Source organism: Cynocephalus volans, chromosome 8 (assembly GCF_027409185.1).
Source record: "Cynocephalus volans isolate mCynVol1 chromosome 8, mCynVol1.pri, whole genome shotgun sequence".
In the NCBI taxonomy this organism is placed as follows: Eukaryota; Metazoa; Chordata; class Mammalia; order Dermoptera; family Cynocephalidae; genus Cynocephalus; species Cynocephalus volans.
In genome coordinates this window covers 135,230,052-135,245,675 of record NC_084467.1, presented here as the reverse complement: position 1 = coordinate 135,245,675, position 15,624 = coordinate 135,230,052, and the positions used below count along the sequence as shown (strand labels likewise).

The following is a 15,624-nucleotide window of genomic DNA, read 5'->3' as shown; positions in this document are numbered from 1 at the left end:
GGCAGATATATCAAGAAAGCACTCCCTCCCCCCAAATTGGGAGTCATTCATATACAGCTAAAAACTAAAGCCCTAAGAATAAATGAAACCTGAACATAATTACCAAAAACAAACAAAAAAAGTGAATCAAGAGAAATGGAATTTGAGATAATAAGAAGTGATATCTGACATTTTTACAAGAGTTTATTATTTAGGGAAGAAAAAGGTAAAGACATATGTTTAGATGGTGGTGGTAGAGACATACATATATGCAACTGGGAAAACCCCAGGAACTACCTACATTTTCAGGAGACAGGAAGAAAATTAGATGGGGCTAAAGAAAAGGCAGTAGAAGGGGAGGAGGGAGAAAAAAAAGAAAAATGAAAACCAAGAACTAGGATAGTTCAATGTGAAAAAAACCAAAGGAAAAATTTCAAAGATTGTACAGAAAGATCAGATAATAAACTAATGCTTTTACTCCATCTTTCCTTCCTTTTAACAGTCATTCATCATAATCCACTATTTTCCTTCTTAATATTCCCCACCAACCCTCACAATCAGGGAACCAACATTACTTTTGCACTCCTGCCAGACTGGTGACTCACATTTTTCAGAGGACAGTGCTGACGTGCATACCATTCTTGAGAATAAAAGCACAGAACAAGTCCATGACCCAAGAAGAGTGAAGCCCACATCAGAACATTCCAAATTGGCCTTTTCCGGCTATCATTGACAATGAAGTTAAAAGCCACTAAAGTTAGGAAGAGAACAAAAAAATATATAGTTATCAACACATAATCTTCCAAGAGATGAGGGGTCTGAGATACCTGCTGTCATCTTAATAATCACAGTGAGCATCAACTGTTCATATACATGTTTTATTGTGGTCATTGGTCCTATAAAAAAAAAATGAAGCTCCTGTGTTGAAATTTATTAATCAATAATTAATAGGAAATCAACAATATTCAGAACAGGAATTTGTCCCTCTCCACCCACTCAAAAAAAAAAAAAAAGTTTTCTAGGGTGTGCACACTGACAGTGTCTATGAAAGGGGAAGTTGTTTATACAGTTTTCATGACCTACCAAATCAGTGTTATCAATGGTCTTCAAGAGGCTACCTAATTCATTTCCCTACTTCAAAGTGTAAACATCTTGACAAAGAGTTCTGTGTAATTATTCAGTCAATATTCTGACCAACTGATAAACACTTGAAATGGTATTACAACTCTCTAGTTTTTCTACATTGATTTTATAGTTTCTTTTCTAATTTTCTTTTAGCATAATACCCAGGATGCCAAGACACTTACTTCCAAAGAACATGAAGAGCACGAAGAGCACTGGATAGAAAAAGTTCAAGCTAACAGCCAAGGCATATTCGTGCACTATAGCAGACACAGCAAAGACAGCTAACATGGCAGCAGATTTGAACCTCTTAGAGAAAAACTAAGGTAAAAGGAAAATATTAAAAAGTAATTTTAAAAAATTTTAAAGTAAGGATGAACTGTATAAGACTTACAATTGTAACATGCTAAAGGTACCTATTTAATTATGTTTATGTTTGATTTTCCAAGTCTACTCCTTGGATTAATCCAAATCTAATAAAATATTACAGATAACACATTTATAAACCCTATTTTACTAAAATGAGGCATTTTCCAAAATATTAATATTTAAAGATCTGGAAATATTTTCAACAACATTAATAGCTTACATTTGTAAGTTACTATGGTTACCAAAATATAGTTTTTACTTATAAACCAGACACATAGAACTTCAATCTTTACAGTAATGATATATGGTAGATAAGCAGGGGTCCTCTCCATTTTTACAGGTAACAAAACTAAGATTTAGAAAGGAGAAGAGACTTGCCTCATCCACATATGAAACTACACTTTTCACTCAAATACAGCTCTATTTCCACACAAGATGCTGTCACTAAGCCAAAAGTGCCCTTAACAAAAACTGTAATCCAGAGATACCAATGTTAAACAACCAGGAGATTCAAGTTTATATTTTATCAGTCTAAATACTGCTTTAAAGAATGTCTCAAAGACATGTGTCAGTATTTGGAGAGATGTAAATCCACACGTGGGTGTTTCTCCACTTTTATCAAAGAAACAAAAACAAATGAAAAAAAGCTAGAGGGAGATTATTTGTTGGCAACAAGATTCATAACAAAAGATCCATTATTGGTGGATCTTTTCAACTCCTCCAAAAACCTCCATGCATTCTTACTTTGTAATCATGTAAAATGAAATCCAAAGCAAAAACATGGTATTAGATCTAGAACTGTACATACTGTTTTCTAAGCAGTACTATTAAAAGTAGACAGGTTCTTAAACATCTCACAAGAAAACTGATGACAAGATACTATCACCCTTTCTTCATAAGCATTTAAGTGTAACTTCTTCCAGCCGCACAATACTAATACTTTCTGGAAAATAATCTCCATTTCTTAAGTAATATCAACTAAATCTTGCTGCTTACCCAAAGAAAGTCCTTGTATGCATAGTAATATAGCCAGTCATGGACCACCACATTCCAGGTCCTGTAATAGTTAGAGTAGGACGTGGAGTTCCACCAATCCTGACAGAAAAAGTTAAAGATATAAAACTACACACATACACACACAGACCCAAAGCAGAAACCCCTGAATATTCCCAAAGAACATGTATACATAACATAGAACCCAGAGTGTATTGTGATAAATTGTTAGTCCATACACTGATGTCAGAAAAATATTGAAAAGCAATCTGGTTATTAGTGTTCAATATGACACTAATTCCAATGCTATCTATGATTAAGTTCCTAGGTTCATTATGTCTTTTTATCAAACTAGTTATGATGAAAGATTCAGAACATATCAATTAAATTTAATATTCATTTAAACAGCAAATCAGTAAACCCCCCCTTACCTTGCTAGAACATAATGAGAGCATTATAAGGTCCTCAAGACTAGATAGAGCACTAACACTAAAGAACTGGGTGGTATCAGAAACAGTAAAATTTAAGTTACTCAAGGATGAGATGGTAGCTACTTCCAAGTCCTGGTGTCCTTTTATATATTTCTTGCACCCAGTTTTAAAATCAGACTAATTAAATCAGATATCTAAAATTGCAGCCCACACTTAGTGAAAGGAGTGGTAGACTTGGAGTGTTCCCAAAGCAACAAACAAAACTCAAGAGGGCTTTAGGTAGGTGCATAGAACACTATGAACCACTCTGCCTCGTCTAGAGAGCAATTCCAATTTTAAAAGTACAAGAATACTATTTTAAGCAGAATTAATACCTTTCAAAATAAAGGTGGGAAAAGTTATTTCCCTCATGAACTGCTCAACAGTCTTACAAAGAATAATTTGTTGAGATCACTCCTACAAAACTAGATGGCCAATTTCAAATGAATAAAAACTCGGGAAAGTCTCTGGACAAATGCTTTCCTACCGTAATAACCAATGTATCCTTACAGGATCCAGCAGAAACCATATGCTGTATTAAGGGAGTAGATATTAGAGGCAGAAGAAAAGATGAGGCTATGCTAATTATATGTATATCAGAATTTCAGACTTAATTGGTAAAAATTGTAGAAAAGAAAATTTCACAACATCTGTGTCAAAAATCTGGTAACATTAGCCAACAATGCTCAAATATTTAACAATGAGGAAATAAAATGAGAAAAGAAAGATGAGTCCAAGCATATATTACCTTATAAAACATTCGGTCACCAAAGCGTAACATCTCAGCAAAGGCATTGAGCCAGCAGTGCAAAAAGGCAAAAAAGGTAAGGAACAGAATCAGCACACCTAAAAATAAGATGAACAATATTAAGAGTCTTTCCAAATAGCTTCCATACCAAGCAGTCAATAATATTCATCATTTGTTTAGCTGGGATTATTTTGTAAAATATAAGTTATTATTCTAGTTTACTCGTTCTACAGATGATACAGTTAATTATTGAAATTATTTGTAAGTTAATTATTTTAATTTTAAAAAGCAATAATTTATTTCCTTCCAAGTGGGTTTAACAGATGATAGATGACTCAGTCTGTTTTTTTAAAATGTCTAGATATATGGCTTAGCTTGGTACCCAGGACCCTTTAAAATCTGACCCCCAAACATCTCTCTAAACCAACTGTTTAAAACTGGAAGAGATTTTGTCCACCCCTCGCCCCCACCCCCTGCCCTGGGACATTTAGCAATTCTGGAGACATGTTTGGAGACATGTTTGGTTGTCACAACTGGAAGAGTGGGGGTTGTACCACAGGTATATAGTTGTTAGAGGCCAGGATGCTACTAAACATCCTACCATGCATAAGACAGCCACCCCAGACAAAGAATTATCCAGTCCAAAATGTTAATAGTGACATGGTTAACATACCCTGGTCTAAACTTATATCCAACAACTCTACCCCCAGTGTTGTAAATATCATCCATAAATGGACTTCTGCCATTCCACTGCATGCCTTTGCATCCATCCCACTACCTGGAAGGACCTTTCCACCACTTCTCGACCAGGCAAACACCTATTGTTCAATAACCAATGTTAAATGTCATCTCTGATACAAAATAAAGTCCATAAACACTTTGTTTATCCTACTTATGTGGTACATATTACACTATATTGTAAAATATCCATTTTCATGTCCACGTCTTTTTTTATTCACTTATTCAAAAAATATTTATAGACCATCTGCTATGTACTAGATAATATGGAAGAGACTGTGACTGGCTATAAGACACAATCCTTGATCTCAAGGAATTTGTAGCCTAGAAAGGAAGACACTCAAGTATGTAACACATATCTGATTATAGGGACATATATAAAATTTATTGGAATAAGTATTGAGGACAGTTAGGAAGAGTTACAGGAGGAAGTCTGGGAGAGACAGAAAGGAAGACAGAAGGTAATGACAGAAAACACTACCAACATTTAACGAGTAGAGAGAAGAAGAAGGGTAAGTAAAGGAAACTAAAGTGCAAGCTCCCAGAAGATAAAGATTATGTATGTCTTGTTTACTGCTGAGTCCTCAGCACCTGGGACATAATAAGTACTTATGTATCCCTAGGAAAAAATAAGTGGAGTGAATGAAAGTAAGATATGAAATTAATGAAAGTAGGTAAGTATAGCTGGAAAGATAGTTGGAGACTGAGAATAAGAAATGTGGCAAGAAAGATTTCAAAATATGTGGTCAGCAATATTCAGTGCTTCATGAAGGTCAAATTGGATAGGGGCTGAACTGTCTACTGGATTTAGAATCAGGAAGTTACTAGTGATTTTAACAAAGAGCGTTTCCATGGCCTGGTGGGAATAGGAGCAAGATTACAGTGAACTGAATGATGAACAAAAAGATAAAGCATAACTACGGACTATCTTCTATCAGAGAAAACAAAACTTGAATGAAAGCCAGAAGATGAATGGAAAGACTGGCATGAGAATGGAAGAAGGACATTTCATTTCTAAAATAGATGGAAAAGAGGTCAAGATAGATATTGATGTGTAGACAAGTTTAGAAGAAAAAGCAGGTAAATCAAAGGTGCTCTTAAGTAATAGCTTTCTATTATCCTGTGAATTTATGAAGGACCAAATTAACAAGTACCCACGTTACCTGGCAAGATGGAGTTAAATACACATAGGACCAGAACACGAGCGCTGAAGGGCTCTTGTTTGATATTCCGAAACAAGGGAGCACAGAGCCTTTCAAAGATGTAGTACACATAACAAACGCAACCAAAAACCTGTAAAAAAAAAAAAAAAAAAGAAAGAAAGAAAGAAAGAAATAATAAAGATGGCTTGATAAGGAAAGATGGAAGGTGATTTTTTTCTTCCAAAAGAAAGTACCTGTGTGACCCTTAAACTAATGTTTTCTACATGTATTCCATTTAACACTAATATGTGACTGCTATAATCCTTCAAAGAGATTGCTCAAGCCTATTTTCTACCATATCTCTTCCTAACCCCTTACAAATGACGTTTTTAAAAGATCTTACTCTTGGGGACTGTTTTTCCTGCTACATGAAACCCATGACAAAAACTTTTATTTCATAAATGGGAATTTGATTGAGACAAGAATTTACAATGGGATCTTCTGGGATTTATTATTCTGATAAGGGGATGGGGAGGAGTGGGGGAAGAGTCAGACCACATCCACACACATATCTCTCCCTCACGCCCAGAAAAAGCAGGAGGGGAGGGAGAAATTAATGTAGATGCTTACTGAAATAACTAAATAGAATTACTTTAATTAAAATAATACATTCTTTTACTAAAGAAAATTACTTTTGACATTGGCAAAACAAACACCGTTTACTGTACTAGGAATAGTTTAGAAGACTTCATGGTCTCAACAGAAAGTGTTCTTGAGCTCCCAGTAGACTTAAATAGATGAAATTGATATTATAAATATAAATCCCAAACTCCCACCAATAAACACACCCTAGGCAATTGAAAAAAAAGTTACCTGTGCAAATTGCATAGCAACATAACCCCATCTTACAGTAGGAGTCCTAAAAAAGGAAGAAATAAAATAAGTTTTCTAAATAAATACTTAACCTGAATAAAGACCTGCACAATTAGTATTTTCCCACACAGAACATCATTTATGGCCATATGAAATACTTACATAATTCTGTCAAGAATTATTATAATCAAATTAGATTGCTAAAATCACCATTTGCGGCTTCCCACGCCTGACAGAAAATGAAAGCTCATTCTAAAGTATCTGTAGCACTACATGAACTGGCCCATGCCTACCTATCCCACCTCACTCATGCCACACTTCTGGTGCTCACCACATTTCTACTGCATAGTGCCATTACCTGGGATAGCTGTCACGATAGATAAGGGTAGGAGCAAACAAGAAGTACAAGTATTGGTTGACTGTGGGTATTGGAACAGTGCCTAGAAAAGGAAAACTATATTTAGACCAAAGGCTCTTTGATTTCTGTCAGTGGAAGTAAAAGGGGAAAATAAAGAAGCAAAGAACAGGGAAAAATAAAATGACCTCTCTTAGCTTATGTTGTTTTTCCTTGATCTATTAAAATGACTTATTCTTAAATTAATTGAAAATTACCGATCTCTAAACTAGGTTATTCCTGTGACTGAGATAACTTCTAGAGTGTAAAGCAACAATCTGCAAAAGAGTAAGCAGGCACATGTGTAATGAGGCTATTAACATTCCATAAAAATAATGCAAAATTACAAAAGAGTCTAATAATTGATTTTTTTCAAATTGTATGTACAAGGGCAAAACAGGAATAATCAGGAAACAGTGAGATAGTCTTCCAAATCAACATGGATCCTATATATTTAAAATCAGATATAATCTCTATGGAATGTAATGTGCCATCCCAGTGAACACCAAAGGTTGAAATATCCTGTCAATAATCTTTAGCCTAAAGAAATTACATACTTGATTTCTCCTTAGCTGAGTGTAGTACCCGAGGAACATTTTCTCTGACAAATGAATGGGCCTTCATTACAAAACGAACCTACAAAAGGAGTAGGAAAAAAAAAAAAAGTAAATTTCCTATCATTGTCTTGTCTCCTATAAGCAATCCCAAAACAGCACTAGATTCTACTTATACAGAAGAACTTAATTTTCCATGTACCAACTCAAGTTCACTTTTATAGAACAAAGAAAGAAAAAAACAAACCTCCAAAAGAGGACATGATTTTACTCAAATTATTCTGTATCTTAACAGCATTACCTATTACAGGTATATTACAAATTAAGAAATTAAAATCCTGTTCAAAGGAAGTCTCCCGAAATGGTCCTTTCCATTAGTCAAACAGAGCATTACAGACAGCCAATATAAATCAGAAAATTCTGAAGGATGTATAAATAAATTAAAATAAATCCTTTAGAAGGGAATAATTATATGACAAAACAATGAAACCAACACTTCAAAAGTGGAGTTTTTAATTACAAAAATATTTTATAATTTAGTTGACTTTTACAATAAGTATTCAGGAAAAAAATTTTAATTCATCCAGAGCAGTTTGGTATTATTTATTTCAATTATGAAGACTCAGAACACTGAAGCTAGAATAAATCTTAAGAGATGAGATGATTTAGTTTAACATTTTAATTTTATAGATAATGGCACAAGGAGCCATATATGAAAATTTATCCAAGCTAGTACAGATAAAAATAACAGTATCAATATTATATCATTATTGTTGTTGTTGTTGTTGTTATTTTAACTAAGCATAGCATTGTGTTGGATAACACTCAAAACCTTACCTGTTCGAGTATAACAATTAACCGGGAAGCTGGTGGCAGTGTATATGCTAATACAATATATGTTGGTCCAAAACCTAGAACTCCAATCTGGAATACTATGAAAAGAAAGCCATGGAAGAGAGAATGGATCAGTGGATGAGAACTCTTTCTGTAGCCACTGGCCCAATGTTGAAACAGGAAATAGGGAACTGAAAGTGTAGATAGGAACATGATCCACCAGGTCCAAACAACAGTAGGCAATTTGCCAAAAGCATACGATAGGAGACCGAACTCAAGCACCAGCCTGGGGAGAAAAAGCACAGAGACAGAATGTACAAGTGAATTTTTAATATGCATTAAGTTCAAAGAATTCAAAACTTCCAGACCCAAAACTTTCAACCTTAGGAAACACTACAACATTAATACATTGAAGTCATGGGCATTAATAGTTCTGCTAGACAGAGATCTGCCTGTAACCCTCTAATTCACAGTATATCTGAACAACAAATTTTCTGAAAGCCCTAAGATGATATGGTCTTTGAACTTAAAATACCTAAGATAACAAAGCTTTGAACTTCTGAAAGATTAGATTCTCACATTAATATTTTTAAACTCTGAAATATTCCATGGCAAAATATAGTATTCAAATAGCAATCATTTTTATGTATAAGAGATGATTTTTCAGATTGAAAATAAGTACAATTAAAAAATCTATCACTACACTATTTTACCATTATCTCAAAATTAAACTTTCAAAAAAAGGACATAATTCAACCTATGATTACCACACTGTCATTTTTAAAATTACAACTTGATTTTTATATTAAAAAGAAACATTTTTTCAATCTTAAATTCCAATGAGCTACTTAAGTAGCAATCTAAATGTATACCATAGAAAAACTGATAAATCATATATACAAAATTCTATTCAGGAAAATTACTAGAAACTACTGATTATGGTCTATTAAAACTGATCATTTTAAAAATAAAAGTAATGAAACTTCTACTTTTTAGTTTTACTTTTCAGGGGAGAGAAATATCACTCTCAAACCAGCTGCTTTGGGATTTTCTGAAGCAAATTTAATCAAATTACCCTTTACTAAAATTTAGTAAAAACTCCCAACTTCTCAAGCATCAACTAGCCAACCGTCCTTTATATGGTCTTACCTTCCTTCATCAATGTAATCTACTACGATTGTGCTGAGGATAAAGAGAATGAGCAGGGCAATAAACATGTGATAGATTGTTCTGATGTGGTCCACTTCAAACAGCTCACTGTAAATATAGTTCAAACAAATAATCTATATTTAATTTTAAAACACCATATACCAAAGACTTTTCTTTAAAGCAGTTTAGAAGATGCTAATCCACCCTCCAAAAACATCTCAAAAACAAACAAAAAAACCCAGTAAACACACAATATAAAACCTGAAGTACAGAGACATTAAATGACATGACAAAGGTAAAAACTTAATGGAAGAGCTTAGGATATGTTTCTTTCCAATAAAATGATACTGCCTCCTAGACAACAGCATGGATACCAGAAACATATAAACGAATGGTCTGCAATCTTGAAAGCCTACTAGAAATGGTTAGTTTTTGAGAAATGAAGAGAGAACACATTATTTCAAGTGCTAAAAGGGTTTTTTGAAAAATTCTATGCTTACATTCTACTCCCTACCCTTAACTAATATATATTAAATGCTATCTATTTCCAAGATGTTAAGATTGACACATATGAGTTTCTATGATATTGATCATGACAACTAACTACCAGCCTACATATCTGTAAAACTTAACCATTAACAAATGGTTTCACTTTCTCCTCATTGACTTTTACATTTAAGACTGGGCTACTTTTCTTTTAAAACATAGCAGTGACCTTCTAGATGACTTTTTTTTTTTAATCTCTGAAGTAAGGATCTTCAAATTCTGATAAAAACCTACCTGAGCCATAAAAAATGTGTTCTATTTCCTTGGATAAAAATTTTTTTTTAATGTAAGTGTATTTTAATTTTATTTTTCATGTAGTACAGTTCTATCATTAAAATCTTCAAGATAATTGCTTTATTTTCCTTTTTATATTTATATTTATTTATATTTATTTATATTCACAAATGAAATCACCACAATTAATTTATATTGTGTGGATTTTATAAAAAAAAACAGGCAATTAGGGTTTTAAAGTAAGTAACTAAGAAAACCATCAAGTTTCTAAATATATATATATTTAATTCTAAATATATATAATATATATTACATATAATATAATATATAATTAAATATACATTTAATTTCTCCTTTGATATATATATATATATACATCAAAAAGGCAGCAACTCAAAAAAAAAAAAAAAAAAAAAGGCAGCAACTGCAAAACTCTCTCAAAGTGGTTTACCTAATTAGAAAACATTTGTTCTAGCTCTTTGGTTAACCAATTCTCTGCAGCACAACTTCAAGGAATTTATCAGAGGACAGATAACTGTTCTTATCCCTAACTTCTCCATTGAAACAAGACACGAAAACCAGAAGACCAAAAAGAAGGAGCAAGAAACAGCAAATGAACAAAAAGAAATATCAGAAGTAATGATTTATATGGATACAGAACAAACTTGTTAAATATTCATAGTTTTTTTGTTTTTTGGTTTTTTTTTTGGCGCTGGCTGGTATAGAGAAATAAACCCTTGACCTTAGTGTTATAAGGCCATGCTATAACCAACTGAGCTAACCTGCCTGCCAATATTCATAGACTAAGCAATGATTATAACAACAAGAATAGCTTTTTAAAAAAAATTCAAACTAATAATTAACTAAAGCAACTAAAAGTACTCACTCTAAGAGAGATCGCCTTGCAGTAAAAATCTTTCCTTGTTCTGGAGGTGCTCTCAGATCTCTAAGAAGAGCAAAAAATTAAAATATAAGTACTTCAAGTATCAGAAGAAATTTAATCCCATGGACAAAAGAAAATTATTACCAAGTATAACATCTAACATTAACTACCTTTTCACTGTGATCCGGTTACTGTGTTAAGGGTTTTATACATATTATCTCATTTACCCCTGAACAATGCTGTGAGGTAAGTACATGCATGCCTATTTAGGACAGAAAAGACGTTAGACACACCTAACTGGAGCAGCACTCAAAACAGTCCCCATATCCAGTGCCTTTGGAAAAGCACTCCCTGAATCACACATTGGCAACCACTCTTCCTATTCCTAGAGATCCCCTAAGGTCATGGACAAGCCTCCAGCCATACTTTACTCCAGGTCATAAACTGTTACTGGTTTGTCCTCTAAAACTGCACTGATGTTTATGATAACCCTCCTGATGTCAAAGAATTTCCAGAACTCCCATCAGCCTTCTAATCTTAATGGCTGCCTCCAGTTACTAAAAACCCATATTTTACCATCTAGCATTATTATCTTCTTTAGGGCTTTTTGTAGTACCACCAGCACTTCTGTCAATTGTTCTGGTCAAAACTGTTCTCCAGAACAGGAAAGACTAACAAAGAGACCACAGGGGCATAAAACTGAGGAAAGCACAAAATGGCAAATGAGCACACTTGTGGATGACTGATCAATTAGAGAAATATATACTAATCATGCTATACTTTATTATTAGAATTGTATAAAGTACAATAGAGAGGCATATAATGATGTGGTTAAGAGCAAGGACACTGGAGCAGACTCTGAGTTCAAATCCCTGCTGTGTAATCCCGGACAAATTTAAGTGCTTTGTGCTTCAGTTTTCTAATCTGTAATATGTGGATAGTTATAGTATCTACCTCGTAGGATGACTGTTTGGTTTAAATGAGTTAACCCATACATAGCACTCAACAAGTGTTGGCTGTATTATTTTATCAGTCAGCAGTCTCAAAAGAGGTATGCATGTATGTTATAATCCACATATTAAGACAAAAAAATTCACCCTTCGAGTGGTTAAATAACTTTCTCAACACAACACACAGCCAATAAAAAGTCGTGCCAGGTTGTGAGCTCAGGCATTTTTACTGTACTCCACATTCTGGCCACTGAGCTATACGAGAGTAGAAGTTTACATTTAAAGAAAATAACACACATACTTACTTAGCTCTGTGGTTGTTTTTCTCTCCTTCAAGAACAGAAAAGGTTGTGAGAGCACACCCACCAGTGTCTAATGATGCTGACTTTTCAATGAGATTGGTCACAAAATCATCAAAGTGACTGCCAACTTCCTTCATAAAAAATGGCTTCAATTCCTGCAATTTTAAAACAAAGGAAAACAAGGAAATTAACACATGCTTGTGGGTCATTAAGATTTTTCTAAAGGGCTCTCTTAAACAGAGCTGGATTAAATGAAAGCCATACTAAATGAGTTCATAGGAATAAAAGCAGAAAAATAATTTCTATAGCTGACTTGTACTTACAGAGATGGCTACTGAAAAAGTGATTTATACCCTTTTAAAAATTTATACCCTTTTTAAGCATATATCAAGTTACTAAAGTAATCACCTACTTAATGAACTCCTACAAATGATATACAAAATAACAATTACAGAAATGATCAAAATGGCAGACCATTCTTTTCACGTTTAGAAAACAAAGTTTTAAAAAATCAGAATTGTATCTCTATTATATAATTATCATTATATTAAGTTCCCTTTTTTCTAAAGCAATCCCTTTATCCCAAGTACCCTCCCTTTATATTTCAGTATGTCATTTCTATATCATGCCTACATTTATACAGTGTTTATTACTACCTCCATACCTATATATTTAATCTAATCGTAAAACATGTTTATTTATCTAACCATAAAACACTTTCATAAGAAAACTATTTTATGTGTGTATATATATATAATCTTATTGGGCAAATATGTGTGTAAATATGTTAAATTTTTATACATTTTCATCCGATTATTCTTAAGCTTCCACAGTTTTTGAAAAGTTGAGGCAAAAAAATATTTCTTCAGCTTATAATAGGCCACCTACTGTGGATGCCCAAATTGTAAATTTGGGTATTTGTAAACTGGCAGGACTTACCTACATAAAGAGCAAAAAGTGTTATTTACTAATTCTTCAAGAAAAAAATTCTTTTTTCCTCTCACTAAATTATTTAAATTGAACTTAAAAGATCTGAAATACCATTTTTCTACGTTCTGTTACACCAAAAAGAGCTTGACCAAGTCCTATAAATGTAAAGCCTGAAAATATCAATGCACATAATGGAACTATAAGAAGACTTTTCAAACTGTTTTGTCTTCTACAGTTCCAGAATGCCTTTTGGGTGTTGGGTAGTGAGAACAGACTAAGGTCCCAGCTCTCACAGGACAGCTGATGATATTGGAAAACATAAGACAAACACCTATAAACAATTCATAGTGAACTACCCAAGTGTTATCTGAGCAGTATAATCACCAATATAGACTTAAAGAACATACTGGAGTTTAGCAAACAAAACAAGAATGGATTGATAGGCAATGTGGTTTTTCTTTTTAAGCTGAAACCCCACATCTAAGTAGGACTAAGATTAAGTGAAAAGTGGCAGAAGGAAACAGCAGAGAGATAGGAAAGTATGAGGAGTTTTAACCACAACAAAAAAATGCAAATGAAAAGGTGGGTTTTAGGGACAAAATATGGAGGGTCTATGTTTCCTGGAAGCAAGAATAAAAAGTTGGCTGGTTAGCTCAGTTGGTTAGACCATGGGGCTGATAACACCAAGGTCCAGGGTTCAATCCCTGTACTGGCCAGCCACCAAAAAGAACAAAAGAAAAGAGAAAAAATAAATGAATAAATAAAGAACAAAGAGTTTTTATAAAATTATTTTTTCATATTAAGTTTATCTAATAGTATTTTATATTAGTTCCCTTGTTCCATTTCCATTACATGCCCATCTTCATTTTGAAATTTGTTTTCAAAAGGAAGCAAGTGCCCCCACCAACCAAACACAAATTTTTTTTTTAAAAAGTGACACAAAAAAAGATTTGTCATTTAATCTCTAGAATTAGACTAATTAATAAAGGATTTTTTCAAAATTATTATTTGTCAATTAAAAATGAATAAAAATAAAAAACAAAAAAAGTGGTAACACCAGGGGTAAGGGTTCAGACCCTGAACTGGCCAGCCACTAAAAAAAAAAAAGAGAGAACAAAGGGTTTTTTCCCAGCTACAAAAATGTTATCCCATGTAGAAATACACTAAAAGAAAATTAGAGAAAGGATTCATTCATTCATTCCACTAAGTGATAGGTACCAGTTCTGGCACTCTCCTAGGCACTGGAAATACAACAATGCACAAAACCAAGTCTCTGTCCTCAGTAAATTTATAATCCAGTGGAAGAAGACAGGATATATAATATGACCAACGGTGTTATGAAACTAAATAAAGTAGAGGGATGGAGGGGGTGGTTCTTTTTCATAGAGAGGTCAGAGAAAACCTCAATGATAAGATCATTTTTTTTTTTTTTTTTGTCTTTTTCGTGACCGGCACTCAGCCAGTGAGTGCACCGGCCAGTCCTATATAGGATCCGAACCCGCGGCCGGAGCGTCGCTGCGCTCCCAGCGCCGCACTCTCCCGAGTGCGCCACGGGCTCGGCCCGATAAGATCATATTTGAGAAGATTTGAAGAAGGTAAGAGGACTAGTTAGTGGATATCTGTAGGGAAAATACCAGGAAAAGTTAAGCATGAGTGTAAAAAGTCCCTGAAGCAGGAATGCCTTGGTGTGTTAGAGAAATAAGGAGAGAAGACGTCATACTTGAGGTCAGAAAAGAAGGGGCAGAGGTGTGGGAGGAGGACTAAACCATGTAAGGTCTCAGCACTTTACCTGTACTCATATCTCGGTCCATTAAATTTTACTCAACATTAAAATAGAAGCCTGGTATCTCGAGATACGGCAAAGAAAATCAAGCCATTTCTGTCAGCTAGGATTCCTCATACTCTGGCAAAATTAGAAGCATGAAAAAAATGTAATGAGTGTTATACAAAGGTCAGTAAAACCTGCTGAAATCAAGTCCTAATCCACCCAACCAAAATTGAAGAGAGTAGTCAACTTCTATGATACAAAATCTTTTGCCTTCCTCATTACTCATGCACAGCTGAGCCTCTGCTATATATTCAACTTCCAGTCATGTGAGTAAGAAGTCCTACAGCAGTCTACATACTCTGCTTATTAATCATACCCTTTTCTTTTCCTCTTCCTTTTCTCCATATACCCCAGAACTACTACCTTTTTACTTCTTTCCCAGTCTACAAGTAAGAGTATCCCTTGTTATCCGATCTCAGGGTCCAAACAGATTTGGATAACAGGAGTATTTCTATTATTCAGCACCTAAAGTGGGGAACAAGATACACAAGCACCACTCTTATGAGCTCACTGTCTATCAATGAAGAGAGGCACTAAATAAATTACTGATGCAGTGAATGCCACAAAGGACAGTTCAGGGTGATAG

General features: G+C 34.0%; 1 protein-coding gene across 1 annotated transcript in view; it reads right to left on the bottom strand.

Annotated features, from left to right (window-relative positions):
• SOAT1 (sterol O-acyltransferase 1) overlaps nt 1-15,624 on the bottom strand; it is a 66,518-nt gene that overhangs the window by 2,337 nt on the left and 48,557 nt on the right. Inside the window, exons 4-15 of the mRNA XM_063104724.1 lie at nt 12,284-12,435; nt 11,032-11,091; nt 9,366-9,473; nt 8,220-8,502; nt 7,386-7,464; nt 6,793-6,874; nt 6,435-6,480; nt 5,583-5,712; nt 3,682-3,779; nt 2,467-2,565; nt 1,287-1,422; nt 585-730 (exon numbers count right to left, since the gene is read on the bottom strand). Coding sequence (XP_062960794.1) covers nt 585-730; nt 1,287-1,422; nt 2,467-2,565; nt 3,682-3,779; nt 5,583-5,712; nt 6,435-6,480; nt 6,793-6,874; nt 7,386-7,464; nt 8,220-8,502; nt 9,366-9,473; nt 11,032-11,091; nt 12,284-12,435 — 1,419 coding nt within the window. The remainder of the gene's footprint in view (nt 1-584; nt 731-1,286; nt 1,423-2,466; nt 2,566-3,681; nt 3,780-5,582; nt 5,713-6,434; nt 6,481-6,792; nt 6,875-7,385; nt 7,465-8,219; nt 8,503-9,365; nt 9,474-11,031; nt 11,092-12,283; nt 12,436-15,624) is intronic.